Source organism: Adelges cooleyi, unplaced genomic scaffold (genome assembly GCF_023614345.1).
Source record: "Adelges cooleyi isolate 19-005CV unplaced genomic scaffold, UGA_ACOO_1.1 ACOO_flye_CR_arks_rails_tigmint_CR_PRNA_23, whole genome shotgun sequence".
Classification (NCBI taxonomy): domain Eukaryota; kingdom Metazoa; phylum Arthropoda; class Insecta; order Hemiptera; family Adelgidae; genus Adelges; species Adelges cooleyi.
This window is the reverse complement of record NW_026095893.1, coordinates 8,985,671-9,001,299: the sequence shown is the minus strand read 5'-3', so window position 1 is coordinate 9,001,299 and position 15,629 is coordinate 8,985,671. Positions and strand designations below refer to the sequence as shown.

Sequence of the window (15,629 nt, the reverse complement as noted above, 5' to 3'; positions counted from 1 at the left end):
TTAATTTAAATAGTCTATTTAAAAACTACTTAATTGACAACTTACATTACACTAATCTTGTATCATTATAATATTAATAAATAAAACGTTCACTTATCTTCAACAGCGTATTCACATTTTTTTTTTGTCAAAATTGCCTAGTCATTTTAAACTTAGTTAATAGACATACGTTTAAAATATTTACTATATTATATTATATATTGGAAATAATATCTCTTAAAAATACTTACATGTAAGTTACATAAAATATTTATCGAAAACTATTGTGGACCTTACCACTAGTACTGTACGTACTAAATAAAAATAACAATATTTGTATGTTATTTGTAATAATATCTAATGATAAGATACATTGTACTAACGTTATTTTTATCTTTCTTGTTGTTGTTATTCCAATTAATTAAATTAAAATATTATTTGAACTAGTTGATAAATATAATCATTGATTATAATTATCTATAGTATAAATATATTCTATAGGTAATCGTTAGTGTTATAATTTACTAAATTGAGATTAGGTACATATATCTGATTACAATAGAGCTTATAATATATTGTGAAATGAGTTTAGCGATTTCTTATTTCATTTTATTGATTATTGATTAGTACTTATTATTAACATAGCAACGTTTTTAGTATTACATTGCTATCAATATGTAAAATTTAGTACACTTCACTATATTTACTCTTTAGACAACCGAACTCAAACTTAATTTGGGTGTACATTTTTTTAAACAGAAATTTAGTTACAGTATTTTGTTTAATTATCTTTAGTTGTTTGTAATATACTATTTGTTTGTTCTTCGCGTTGTTATTTAATATAATTGTATAGTTTTATGTATATTTACAAAGAAAATGTATTAATTTATCCATTAATATATTATTATAATTTTAATATAGTAAAATATATTTAATGGTTTCAAGATTAATACAACTGTTTGATTGTAAAATCATATAGTTGTACAAAACGTTTTTTTTTTTTTTGTTTCGCACATATAATATTGATTATACTATAATATTATTGAAAAAATTGTTAAAAAAATAAAAACTTAATAAAGAACGGTGATTATGTATTCATTTATTTATGAGTTAAACGATTGAGTATTTTTTTCGAAAAGACATAATTTATATAATAAATTTGTTAATAATTTATCCGATTAGTTTATAATAATTATAAAAAAACATTTGGTTTACTGAAAAATTCTACAAAATACAACTTTTGGGAACAAAAAAAAGGTTAAAAATGTAATGATTAATAAAGTACCTATTCAATATTATTAACAAACATAATTATCCAAGCTGTAATACAGTGAGTAATTATTCCACTTTTTGTTTGGCTATAAAAATTAAAAACACTTGTTCTTGTTAATCAAATATTTTTGTAATAATTATTATTATTAACTGTTATTTAAAAGCTTTACAGACCAAACATAATTTTATGTTACAACAACAATATATTATATTAAATATATAGTTGTAAAAACCTTTGGTCTAGCTTTGACTATCAAAATTATTTTATTATAAACTATTCACTTATATTAAATATTAAACGATAAAACGTACTAGATATATACTATATATTGACCCTATGGTAGTTTTCAATTTATGATAATTTTTAGTAGTAAAATATATAATTAAATAGTAGGAATAAATGATAACCTGGATTGAATGAATTAATGAAAGTTAATAGTTAACTAACCTACCATCACTTTTTAAAATTCCTATTTAATTATAAATTCCTATATTTATAAAATCCTTTCTTCTACCTTAACCCTTTCGGTTCCAAATTAAATTTAGAAAACATATTCTTTTCTAATACTTACCATCTTTCATACTACTGTTCAAATAGGCTGAGTGCCATTTTTTTTATGATTCTTAAAACTTGAACCACAGATATTGCAATGCACATTACGATGTGAATCGGGAGAATTAGGTAGTAGCCTCATACACATCACAATGTGTATCAGGCTTCAAAGGTGAAATGAGTATGAACATTCAAATGTGTATTGGGACGAATGGGTTCAACAAAGTTAATAATATAATAATATATATATATATATAAAATAAAATAAATATAACTGCACACAGTACGCAAAAACAAGAATTGTTAAGAGAAATTAGTTTTTTTTTTCAGTGTTATAATGAACTTATAATGTTAAAATGTTATTAATGAGATAACAAACACATCTAGTCGGGTAAGTCTAAACTCTAATTGAATGGCTTAGTGAAAAATTGAACAAACTCGGAAACAAGGTGAATGATTAAGGCATCTTAGATGCCATCAGAGATTTTAGGATATAAAAAGGACAACACCGATGCCACCGGTGTCGTTACAGATAAATTAAAGAATATAATATGGATGATTAATGATTTAATACAACATTTATAATTTCCTAATTACTTGATATTTTTATATTAACTTAAACCATTATCACATGTGTAAATATTATCACAAAACATTTTTTTTTTTAATGTGTGTACATTGTAATATGCATTGGAACAAAAGGGTTCATTCCTTGGTCTGATTTTTTTTTTTTTAATTTAAATATGGCTTCGACAACTAGGTCACATTAGCCTTTGGTCTGATTTCATACCAATCCTACGACGTCACATTTTCTACCTTTGGTCCGCTTATTGGAGTAATCTACCTGCAAACTTTGCTTCCAAATTTGAAGTTAGTCCCCAAAATCCTCAATAAAATCTAGATTAAAAATTTGAATTTATCTAGGTCTGTGGTCGTTTGTAATAATCGTTTACGCATCGGTCATTCCCTATTACCATCTCACGCTTATAAATTAGATCTAAGCAACTTCACTCTTTGTACACTCCAAACTAGAATGATGTAGGAGAGTATTTTCGATCTTCCTCATATCCTTTTTGACTGTCCTTCCTTGTCTTCCAAACGTGATTACTTAAGTTTTCTATGAGCCTTATCCATTCCTTTTACTCTGTATTGTATCCTTAATTCCAATTCCGAACCTTCTATCCTACTCACTATTTCCTTTATTACTGAGGATGGCTTTTCAACTTATGTTTATTTATATTTAAGTACCTATTGTTGTATTTCTATTATATTATGTTCTAACCTATCTTTATTTTCCTATTCTAATTTTTCAAATAATTGTAGAAATAAATTAATTATTGTGTATGCAATATTCCAATAAAATTAAAAAACTAAAATATAAGTTAGAATTAGCCGCGCTGGAAATAGTGATTTGGCAATTGATTTAATGTATTTTTAGAACTAACTTATTACATAATTTAGTAAATAATGATTAGGTTTGTAAGATCTTACCAAAGTTTCAATTTGCTTAGCTTAATGATGTGGTCATCCAATAATATAACTCTACAGAGCTCTGAAATTTGTATACTTTGTATTTAGTTTGAAATCACGTCGAGTACCATTGAAGTCAAAACGGTACTTAGCTCGATATTTTTTAATTAATAAATTATTCCGAAATATTATAATAAACTCTTAGTTCACTAAAAACAATTATTACATGTAAGTAAGAATAAGTACGAACATGTTGTCAATATTATAATACATGACGTGCAAAATTTACTTTTATAAGTAAAATAACATTATACAATTTATGTTACGCAATAAAAAAATTGTAAAATAAATAGGTATTAGTTTTAAAACATAAGTAATTAATATATTATAGTGTAAGATTGATGTAATTTCGTAAATCAATGAGCTCATGATCGAATTTTTCGAAACGAAGATTGGGAGTTCGGGTTTCTTGTATTCTGTTGTTGGAGCAAAATCAATTGACGTTGTTGTTCTATAAGCATTTCTTGTTGACGTAACCTTTCTAGTAAAGTTTGTTGTTGTTGTAACGATAACGACTGTGTCGACAATGTTTGAAATGATTGCGTTCGTGAAGGTATAGTTTGTGCAACTGACACTTGTCCAGTTGAAGGTGATTGTGCTGGTAAAGGTTGTTGCGGATACCTCGAGCTGTTCAAATATGCTGCGTTCACATACCAAAAAGGCTGTTTGTCTGTAGGATATTCATTTTTTATCCTGTCCACCAGTTCTCTATCCACGTTGTATCCAGGAACTATATCTTGTTTGTAACTTTCTGTGGTGGAACTCTCTCCAAACCTGTTGTTCAAATCTGAATTGTTCGGTTGGTTTTGGGGTAGTACGCTAGGATACGAATTTCCTGAAGCATAAAAAGGTCTTTGAGCATTTACACACATCATCAATGCTGCAAAAACTACTGTTGAATGTAACTTTGCCTGAGAACAGAAAAAAATATTTTTATAACACTTAGATACATAATAAATTACCGTATGGAAACCATTATTAAATGTGTACGTTTAATATATATAATATAATGTAGGTAATATACATATATCTAATGTACATTTTTAGCACATGATATTCCTAAGGACACCACAGGTAAACGTACATTTTGATGACTTATAAACTAACAGACTAACATTAAAAATGTCTAAAACAAAAACTTCTCGTCTTTACAATAATCGCGGTTTGCATGTTGTGTATTTTCCCATAATTCGTACTTTATACAACTAAATGTATATTGTGTATCTATAATGTTTTATTAGTACTTACAACAGTTGCATTTTTTTGCCTTTCCTCCCACCCCAAACTGACTGTGCCTGGTCTATTTATATGGCTTACCGGCAAACAATATAATAATGTCTATTAGTCACGTTATTGCGTATTAATTGTATAATATACTAAGTTATCTAATGAAAATAAAAACTGCTATGCAATATATATAAAGATATCTATTGTATATTTAAAAACAACAACACATTGAAAATTATCAAGCTTAATCAATTAGCGGACTTTAAATATTTTTGAACAAAAAAAATAATTGTAACTATTTTAACATCAACAATACAAACATTTTATTTTATTTTATTTGAACTTTAAAGAGAAACGTATATAATTTGAATATATTTTAGAAATAATTTCTCTTCCGTTAAAAATGGTTTATACATTTTATTACTAATGTTCTAAACTAATTAATCATAAAATCATCGGTACTATGATAAATCATAGAGAGAGACTTAGGGGATTTTAGCTCTTTCCTATCCAAAAAAAAAATATAAATTATATGAGCCTTAGGTAAATATCCCACGCCAAATCGTAACCCATTTTACATTTGTATCTCAGATTTTTATTAACATTTCCTTATACTCAATATTAACCATTTTTTAAAATTAAATACCGATAACGCGAAATTAATTTTAAAAAATGTTATAGAAAAATTAAACAACAATACAAAATAAAGTGCTTAAAATGATGTTTATTGTGTGGTACTTACGTTTAAAATATTTATACAAGTTATTCATCAGTTTAACTATATTGGTAATTAAAAAGTATACCCTAAAGCTAATTTAAATCCTATTAACAGTCTATTTATATAAGATAAAGTAAAATTATACATTAAATAACCATTGTAAATGTTATTTCTATACAGTTTGTTTTTATGTATAGAACACTTTTTAACCATTTCTTACTCCAGCTGCTATTAATCAACAATACCAGACACTCGGCATTTTAATCTACTATTAACTGGACATTTCTTTCTGCTTTAAACATTTTTCTCTTTAAGGGCCAGATTAATCATTAGGCACTATAGGCATAATGCCAGAGACCTAGGACGTTAGCTGAGCCCAAGTCTCAAAAAAAAAAATGTATTATTTACAGTGGGGCAAGTAGCTAATAAGTTTTCCAAATGTTTTCCATTGTATTCCGCTTATATTAAGAATTTTTTTTAATGACTTGCGAAATAGAAGGTTTTTTTTTAAAAAACGGTCAAGATACAATAAGACAAACGAAATTATTTTCACTAACAATATTATCAATCGAATCTAAATTATTATAATAAATCAAATCTGCGTGAAATAGTTTATATAATATTTGTCAACAAAAAATACTGTAAAAACGACTAAGCTTTTAAAAACATTAAAATATAACAGTACTTATTCATTTATTTATTTTATTATTCAACAAATAAAATAATGATTATTTTATTAATAATATTTAACTAAATTTTTTCTAACGCAATCTACATTTGTTATGTTACGTACTATCTTATTCAGGGCCCCACAAGAGCCGTGCTGCCGTTGCCCGTAGGTCAGGGGCCCGCATAGGAGCAAAAAAAAAAAATGATTATAAAACAACATTTATAACACTGGCGAAGATGTATAGGTACTCGTTTGCTACCACTGTCGCCAGAATCACTCGCCGAACTGCGCAGCACTCGACAGGGAGGGCCGTAAGCGTGGCCGGCGTAGCCAGTTACAGTACTTCACAACCTGTGACCTACCCGGATTTATGAAGTACCCCCAACGACGGGCGAACCCCTAATATAAAAGAAACACTGATAAAATGTTTGTAATTAATATTGGGTTTGTCCACGTATGTGTACCTATCAAAAATACTTATTTCATGCTTTATTATCATTGCTTTCAATAGAAAATTAACTTAGATGAATTATTTTTTTAATTTTAAATACATTATAACTTATATTACAGTACAATATAATACTACATAACAATTTGAAATTACAAATTTAATGAAAAAGATACACGTGAAATTTGTATAATCTATAAAAAATCTAAAAAAAATACAGGCAATGATGGGATAATGCTTAATTTATGATATTAAAGCAATTATTGTAGTAGAAAACGCTGTTAATTGTATGCTTACAGATACTTAAAATACAAGCATCAAAATATAAATTTGAGTAAGTAGGAACAACATCTTTTTTTGAATATATTTAAAAATAAAATACATTTTGTAAAACTGAATAGTCCATTTACGAAGTAAACGTGGGGTTTTCCATATTAGATTAACACAACAGTTTTTTTTAATATCATTCGAAATACTTATAAAAATATATAGCACAATTTAGATATCAGACTCTTTTTGTGCATTTTTCGAGTGATAGACACATTTTAGGTTTTATCGTTAATAATAAATGATAATAAAGAACTACCTTAATATTTTTGTAAAATTATATTCATATTTTCATCTCTTAACTTGCAAAATGTTGAGGTAGATGTTGGTTTATTATTAAAAATAAAAGTGAGTACTTACAATTATACAATTCAGTACGCAACAATCAACATATTATTTTACCAGTATTTTTTTTTTAATTTGATCAAACGTTTTTTAAAATACTTTTATTGAAATACTGCTCATTCCTGAGTATAAGCAAATTTTACTTAGACGTACAGTTTATGTATAATAAATATAAAATATACTAAATAAGAATAACATATTATACTAGTATAACTTACCATGATTTCAATACGTATTCCTTAGACACAGTTGTAGTCTAACTGAATTAGTGATCAGCAGGTTATAGCAAAGTGCAAACTAATAGTTCTGTTAACAAAATAAGAGTAACAAGAAACCTGTTATTGTTTTGTGATTTGAGAGCTTATATTTTACCTCCCTCCCATGTTTTCACGGAATTTACTATCGGGAGCGCACTATAGCCTCCGTATACAACTAACTAGTTTAGGTAGGTATGGTCATGTCTTAATATACAATGATACATAATATAATATATATATACATACCATTATAAATAATTGTGATGATAATTATAGTGTAGAGAATTTACATATAATGACTAACGTTAAATGTAAACTGTAAATGGTAATTGTAAACGTCATAGGAAAATACGGATACATTAATTATTGTGTCAAGTTTATTATACTCGACCTCATTGCGTTGTTATACGCATATATTTCTTAATAATAAACATTAAACTAATGTTATACTTATTAACGGTACATCCGTCAAAAAAAAATCTCCACACTTATTGACACCGTGATTTATTTTTTATTGAAATGTGTCATAATTATATTACGTCTATTATTACTCAATTTAAAAATGTATAGCTATTTTAACTTCGGTGCGGAGCTGAGAAGGTATTATTTTTACAATGATGTGTTCCTATTTTTTATTTATTTTTTTTTTTTGTGTCTGGACCCACGATATCTCGTAAACCGCTGAACCGATTTCTTCGTGTAGCAACTCTATAGATCAGAAATCATACCTGGAAGGTACTTTATTAGGCCACAAATTTAAAAAAGTCAACCCTTCCCTATCAAAATTGAAAAAAACACCCAAAAAGTACAAATTTTTCAACTTAAAATTACGATGCTCTATAACTTTTTTTTAAATAGTCGAAAAAGTTCTAAATTTATATGAATTGTTCTTCAAACATAGTACTATCGATAAACATTAACAAACCAAAAAAATATCATAAACCCATTCCCCTAGATTCTAGAAGGGATAGAATTTTTTTTCTTTATTTACCTTTTTCAAACAAAGTTTTAGAGATTTAGATCTGAAAATTAAACCGAAGATCTAAAATGGAACTATAACATTTACAGTTTTCTCAAAAATCTGTAGAAAATTTTATTTTTATTAAGGAAAAACAACAAAAATAGGGTAAATTGACACTTTGGCCGTAGCTTTCAGGTCGCTATGTGTGAGTGAATCAACAGTCAACAGGTAATGCAAATGGTTTCATTATATTGTTACTTAAGATGTATGGGTAACTATGACAGTACATTTTTTTAGATCAACCCTTATCGTATCCACCCTGCACAAGACTAAATATTAAATCTTAAGTACATTATTGCTAGTCCCACGATATCTTCTAAACCGCTATAACTGGTTTGAACATACTATCCACAGATTTGCACCGAAGCGTTTATTTAAAAGTAATTTTATCACTTTCAGTTATAATAAAATCTGTAGACCTGTGACCTCTCCCGGAGAGGCTCTCCGTCACCACTATGCCCCGACCCCACTGTACTGTTTTTTTTTCTCTTTATTTTCAATATTGTAAAAAAAGAGTGCCATCATAATATGTAAAGTATTATTAACTAGACTTCAACTAAAATGGTATTTTCATATTTTTTGCTCTCTAATTGCATTATTGTGCGTGTTAACATATAACATTATAATAATTAATTATTACTAAATAATTATTTTATTACATTATAAATCAAAATATAATTTAATGCTTATCGTATTTATCTTATCTTGTTTTTCGACTTGCTCCTTTCATTTGTTATAATCTCATTGTATAAACCAATATACCATTACTTTTAATTTGGTATGCGACACGAAAGTTTTCGAGTTTTTTTTCTCGTTAATATTTCTTTATTTAATCATTTTTATCGCCTGCTCTTCAAACAACAGGGTTTTTACTGTTTTTCGACTAAATTTCTTATCGAATAGTATACTGTTTAGTGTTTTATACTTCTTGGCAATCTTAGAAAGGAACTCTTTTCTTCAACAGAATTTCCCTAAGTTATGGAATGGAAAATTACAGGATATTATAATTTATGATTACCCGGTTATTATTTAACGAGAGATTTTGCCATTGGTCATTTTCACTCGTAATAATAGACGTGGGACCTTATTTTAAAATAAAATGTAGGAAAAAATGAAAAGCTATATTATCTGTATAATATTGTAATGCAGGTATTAAATTATATTGACAAAAAAAGAACAATATAAGAGCCCGGAAGCGGTTATTTTTTAGGGCCAACATTTAGGTAATTTATAATCTCATCGGTGCCAATCGGGATGTTTGTGTTAGTTGTAAGTGATCGTGGACATTGGTTTTTTAAAGTTCAATTCCTGGGTGCTATAATATAGGTAATAAGTTGTATGATCAATTTGTGCATATTTTGTTGTTGTTTATGCTGATGTAGTCAAAAATCGAAGTTCAATGCGTCCATGTCAATTATCAAGACTTCCTATTTCATATAAAAACAAATTGCTGGTCCACTCAACGAACCGTGCGACTTTCTCCTGTAACGTCATTATACACCACGCAAATGGCGCGTAGATAAATATATATACTAATATAACTACACCAAAAAGCCAATTTAATTTTTTCTAAAATTAGTTGACAGTTGACACAAAGAAATGTAGTAAAACAAGTTGTTTGTCAAATATTACCTACATTTTGTTAATTAATAAGTAGCAATGGCCCAGAAGCGGAATGTGCTATTTATTATTGGGCAAATTAAGACAACATTAAAATTTAAGGAATCGGAACAACAACCTAATACCTATAATGCATTATGCAACAACCATATAAATCCATATTTATAAAAAATGTGTTTCCATAAAAATCTTATCTACACTAATTTAGACCGACTAACAGTAAAATCGGACTATTTTAGAACTACCAAATTTGCATAGAAGAACTCTGTTAAAAATAGTGGAAAATAGTATTATACATTTTTAAGCAGAGCAATTTTTTTTCCATATAATACACATGTTATTTTAGTGTTTTTCAATAAACTTAAAACTAGTGGATTGTTATTGAATATTTAAAAAGCATAGAAAAAATTTGACTCAATTTGAAGTAAATAGGATCTTTATTACTGTATTATTAATTATATACTATAGTTTAAGATCTTAACAATTTTGTGAAAAGTTGTCTATTCATTACTCCTTAATAAATGGTAGTAGTTTCCTCTTATAAAACTTTTAGGCTTATGCTAACAAATACTAATCATATAGTAAATATGTAAATAATTATCGAAAACAAATAAAATATTTTATTGCTTGAGTATACATTTTAATTTTTGCTAAATTGTAAAACATTTAAATACAAATCATTGTATTTTTACAACATCTGTTGATTATTGAAAAACAATATAACACTTTTAACAATATAAAATTTTGACTATAGTTTGCTCATGAGGAATGCCGAATTTCTACACAAAAACAACTCTTAACAATTTATTACAAATAAAAAATAACTTTTATATAGAGGCATTTTAGTAAAATTACAAATTTGTTTTTAATTAACGTTAATTCAAATTTACAGCTTTTCCTACTGTAATATGTTCTAGAGGTTGGAACGGACTTACACCTCTAATTGATTTTTCCAGTGGTGCTGAGTAAATATCACCAGCCAATTCAGCCAATGGCACTTCAGTATCAGCTTTAGCTTTTTTCACAGCGTCATCAATTTCAGCTTTTACTGAACTATCAATGGCCTAAACATACATAATCAATATTTTGCGTTAATTATATACTTTTTCAAATTATTCAAGTACTTCAAAATATCCTAAAGGTACTATACAAAAAAATTGTTACCTTTAACTGATCAGCTGTAACTAAGTTGGCATCGAGGATTTTTGTTTTGAAAGACGTAATTGGATCTCTTGTTTGACGCACTTCTTGAATTTCATCTCGAGTCCTATATGATGTTCCCGGGTCAGACATGGAATGTCCTGAATAACGATAAGTTGCTGTTTCTAATACTATTGGCCCTTTGCCACTTGTACAATAGTCAATGGCGAAACGAGAAGCCTCCCGAACAGCTAATATATCCATGCCATCTACCCAAATACCAGGTACATAGTCTCCACGTGAGTAATAATCAGTGCTAGCAGACGACCGATCAGCACTTGTTCCCATTCCATAACCATTGTTTTCACAAACAAATATACAAGGAATGTTCCACAACTTAGCCATGTTGTAAGTTTCAAATACTTGTCCTTGGTTAGAAGCTCCATCTCCGTATAAAGCAAAACACACACCACCTGTACCCGAATACTTAGCGGCAAATGCAATGCCTGCACCAAGGGGTACCTGAAAATAAAGTTATTTGTAATAAAAAGAAATATAATAATAGGTAAAGATAACAATTGACTATAGTTAGTTTAAAAAATGTATGTTTACCTGAGCTCCAACGATCCCGTTGCCACCATAAAAATTCTTTGCATACATGTGCATAGAACCACCTTTTCCTCGTGCATTTCCACCTTTCCGACCAGTTAATTCTGCTAGTACGCCAAACGGCTTGATACCCATAAGATATGTCCACCCGTGAGCTCGATAAGCAGTGATAATAGAATCTTGCTCTCGGAACATAGCTTTCATTCCAACAGCACATGCTTCCTAATATAATAAAACAGAAATACAAATGATAACCGACAAGTTATATAATTATCCTACCTCATTTGAGTATTCTTATAGTAAATAAGTACCTGTCCAGAATATAAATGACAAAAACCTCGAACAATTTTTTCCTTGTATAGGTTACCAGCAGCTGTCTCGATACGGCGAATAGTTTGCATTTGGGTATAGTACTTAACTGCATCCTCAGAATTTAAAGTTACACTAGTGCTCGGTCCACTATCCAACTTGTGTAACTTAAATGGCTAAATTATTAATAAAAAAAAATTATAATATCAGAAAATGTGTAATTGGATACATAACATTAGATATTAAACACAAACCTTAGTTTCAAAAGAAGCTTCAGATGCACTTGAATATAAACGACTTTCCAATAGAGAAATAATTTTCTGAAAATAGTGATACCAAATACATATTAAATTAAGTAGCTAAAAAGAAGGGTGGTTTTCCTAACAAATTAAAAATAAACAATTACAAAAATGGTTAATTACTTTAAAACTTTACAATGGTATTATATCCATAATAGTATTTAAAAAAACTAATTTTTGGACAAGTTTTAGGAGTCAGGCACTCTAAAATTAGTTACTGAATTGTGCTCAGCTGTTGGTTATTAAAAAACTAACATAATATAACTGGTTTCATGGAATGTAAATAATAGACACACATACAGTTTACAGGAAATGTGCAATTATTTTAAGTAAAATATCATACAAATAAAACAAATTTATAGATATTGTGTAAAATACATGATATGTATAGAGTAATTTACCATAACTAAGTAAAACAAAAATCAACAAATCATTTAATAAAAAAAAAAATTAAGTTTAATCAAAATTATTAAGGTAGTAAAATAAACAAATTGATAACGAAATATTAAAAATAGAAGGTATAAAATTAAAATGATTTATCAGATAACTTTAAAATACATTAATTTTAAGTGATTGTTAGTGGGTAGTAGTCATCAACTGTCATAGTATAATTATAGGGGGCACTGATAAAAATGTAATGTTAATTGGTATAATAAAACAAAATACATAGGATATTAAGTTGGAAAAACTTAGGTCATATAACAGTCAGTTCAATACTTTTTATCTGTAATAATTTTATTTGTAAAGTTGTTTTCCCATATGATCTCTTAAAAATGAAATCCAAGCAAAACTATGTCATTTACATTGATACGATAAATGAATACATTTTACTAAGACGTTCGAAGATAAACCTGTAAGGTAAGATTTATACATTTTGTTTTAAAAGAAACAAATCAATATATAATTAAAAAATTATAAAATATTAAGAGTAAATTCATTTTATTGATTATAAGAAATAGATGAAACATAGTTTATTAATAAATGGTTTCCAATAATAATAATTATTAACTATTATATATTTACACATACATCATGACGTATGTTCATAGATTTTTAGGCAGCTGAGCATTCAGAATTGGCCCTTAACATAGTTCTGAGTAATAGCTAACAAATTATCTTATACAGGGTCATCAACTTATTGTGAACTACTCAATATTTCACTGGGTTTAATTAAGAATTTCATTTTTTTTCCAATTTTTATACAATGTGATCTCAATTTCCCACAATTTTTTTTTGTTTTTACCCCCCTCCCAACTTAATATTTTGATAGCAACTTTTAAAACTTAAATATTAACGCAAACATTTCATTAACTTTTTAAATGATAATGTATTAACAATTTTGACTGGTCGATAACCAGTTTTGGATAACTATTTTATACTATAATATTTTATGTTATAAGAGTTCAAAAGTTAAGATGGGATGGGAAGTGCGGTTGGAAAATGTGTGCAGATAAAAATAATACTACACTCCACCTTTCCTCCTGCCCTTTTTTTTTCACTATGAGAACCGTAGGCGGCCCCGGAACTCGCCGTTAAGTATTACTTCAGGGCCACGTACATTGTTTATTGTGAAATCAATAATAATTATATACAAATGAAAAAAACACAATCATTTTAATCTTAATTCTATTAATCTTCAATCACATTTTCTGCACGCATCACAGATGCTGCCAAGCCATATGGTGTTGAGTGCACTTCCTTCTTTTTTCACCTCATGTCTCAGACCCTGCCGGGCTTTTCCTTGACTCTCACTTTCTGGTACGCCTCGCACCTCCCGCTGCCAGAGTAGTGGTTGGCGTTCTTGTTCAGGTCTTCGCAAAGTACACATTGCGCAGCGCAGAATTTGAGTATTTTGCAAAAAGCTTCTCGCTGCCGCACGTCTTAGTTTTGTCCGGTCCATTGCATGTTTTCGCTTTATGGCCATACCCGTGGCATTTAAAATATTGCTGTAACTTGTGTTCTTGTAGTCGGACTCTACAGGATAAGAATATGACTTTTACATGGCCTCTCTTCATTATTTCCTCTGCGCCAATTTGGACACTGTCAAAATGGCTCTTTGGGCACCGCCATATGAGGGAATGAGCCTCCTCAAAGTGACTTCTTCTTCTTTTATGCCTTTCCGGCATATGACTGCTAGTACTTAATTTGCTGTATCCAGGCAGCCGATTTTGATGATTCCAAAATAACGGGCATCGCAGAATCTTGGACTGTCGCCTCTCCTCCTAGTAGCTTGCCGTATTTCTCTTCCAGTTTAGTTGCTGCCCTGGCAGCCTCTCCACCTTTTCCAACTGACAGCACCTAGCTTTAGTTCTTCTAATTGATGTAATGGACATGTCGAGGGTCCCCCAGGTCTATGCCGGACGTGATTTTCATCGCTATGTCCGCATACAGTGCTCAACTGTCTGTCAGAGCAATAACTACACCCCCTCCTGCCCTGAACTTGAAACTTTAATAACTTCAAAAATAGTTATCTTAAACTGGTTATTGACCAGTCAATTAAAAAATTTAATGAAATTTATGTATTACCATTCAAGTTTCAAAAGTTGCTATTAAAATAACTAAGTTGGGGAAACAATAAAAAAATGGTGGAAAATTGAGATCGCATTGCATAAAAACACTATTTAAAGAAAAATTGTAATTTCTTATTAAACCCAGTGAGATATTGAGTGGTTCACGACAAGTTCACCTTGTATTATATTTGAAAATGGGTTCATACTTTTTTTAAAATTAATAAAACAAATAGAATTTTGTTTTAAATTATTATTATTTATTTATAAATTATTATGAGAAATGCATTACTACTGTCATTCTATGTTTTTTTAATACTTATACATAAGCAAGGCATTTATTACCAATTTAAATTAAAATACAATAACAATTTAAAATAATTTAACTAAACAATTTCGAACATAATTTTAATTTGACAATTTAAAAAATTTGACCTTTCAAAGGTTAAATGCTAAATTTGTATTGCCATTTATCTTATTAATAAAGTTGAGAATTTGAATGTTTTACCTTCATACTTGGTTTCTTGAAAACCGATGAACCCTTCATAGTAATTGCTTGATTTCAACAATTGTTTGTCTATAAATCACATTCACGTGTTCTCCAGTGTATGGGAAACTATTATTATTAACAAAATGTTTGTGATGAAAATTAATAGAAACACGAAGATAAGTTAAACCGATATTAAAGCACAAGGACGTGCAGAATACAATTCGTACTATTTGACCTATGTTTTCTTAATTCATTGCAATTTGTAAAATAGATAATACTAAATCGAAGTTACGGCCAATATTTGAAAC

The 15,629-nt window shown here is 28.5% G+C and overlaps 2 protein-coding genes across 3 annotated transcripts; both read right to left on the bottom strand.

The window, feature by feature from the left end:
• Nucleotides 1–3,259: 3,259 nt before the first annotated feature.
• LOC126835427 (uncharacterized) lies at nucleotides 3,260–7,417 on the bottom strand. The gene is made up of 2 exons (XM_050568006.1): nucleotides 7,288–7,417; nucleotides 3,260–4,245 (listed from the first exon to the last, which is right to left on the bottom strand). The coding sequence occupies exons 1-2, from the start codon at nucleotides 7,288–7,290 to the stop codon at nucleotides 3,700–3,702; spliced, it is 549 nt and encodes a 182-aa protein (XP_050423963.1). The 5' UTR covers nucleotides 7,291–7,417; the 3' UTR covers nucleotides 3,260–3,699.
• A 2,968-nt stretch (nucleotides 7,418–10,385) lies between these two features.
• Nucleotides 10,386–15,580, bottom strand: LOC126835177 (probable pyruvate dehydrogenase E1 component subunit alpha, mitochondrial). 2 transcript variants are annotated; one of them, XM_050567526.1, is made up of 7 exons: nucleotides 15,340–15,580; nucleotides 13,042–13,175; nucleotides 12,280–12,345; nucleotides 12,028–12,201; nucleotides 11,720–11,938; nucleotides 11,132–11,629; nucleotides 10,386–11,031 (listed from the first exon to the last, which is right to left on the bottom strand). In XM_050567526.1, exons 4-7 carry the CDS (start codon nucleotides 12,115–12,117, stop codon nucleotides 10,843–10,845), a joined length of 996 nt encoding a protein of 331 aa, XP_050423483.1. In that variant the 5' UTR covers nucleotides 12,118–12,201; nucleotides 12,280–12,345; nucleotides 13,042–13,175; nucleotides 15,340–15,580; the 3' UTR covers nucleotides 10,386–10,842. The 2 variants fall into 2 exon arrangements, with proteins under 2 accessions (XP_050423483.1, XP_050423482.1); XM_050567525.1 differs by lacking the exon at nucleotides 13,042–13,175.
• Between the last annotated feature and the right edge of the window lie 49 nt (nucleotides 15,581–15,629).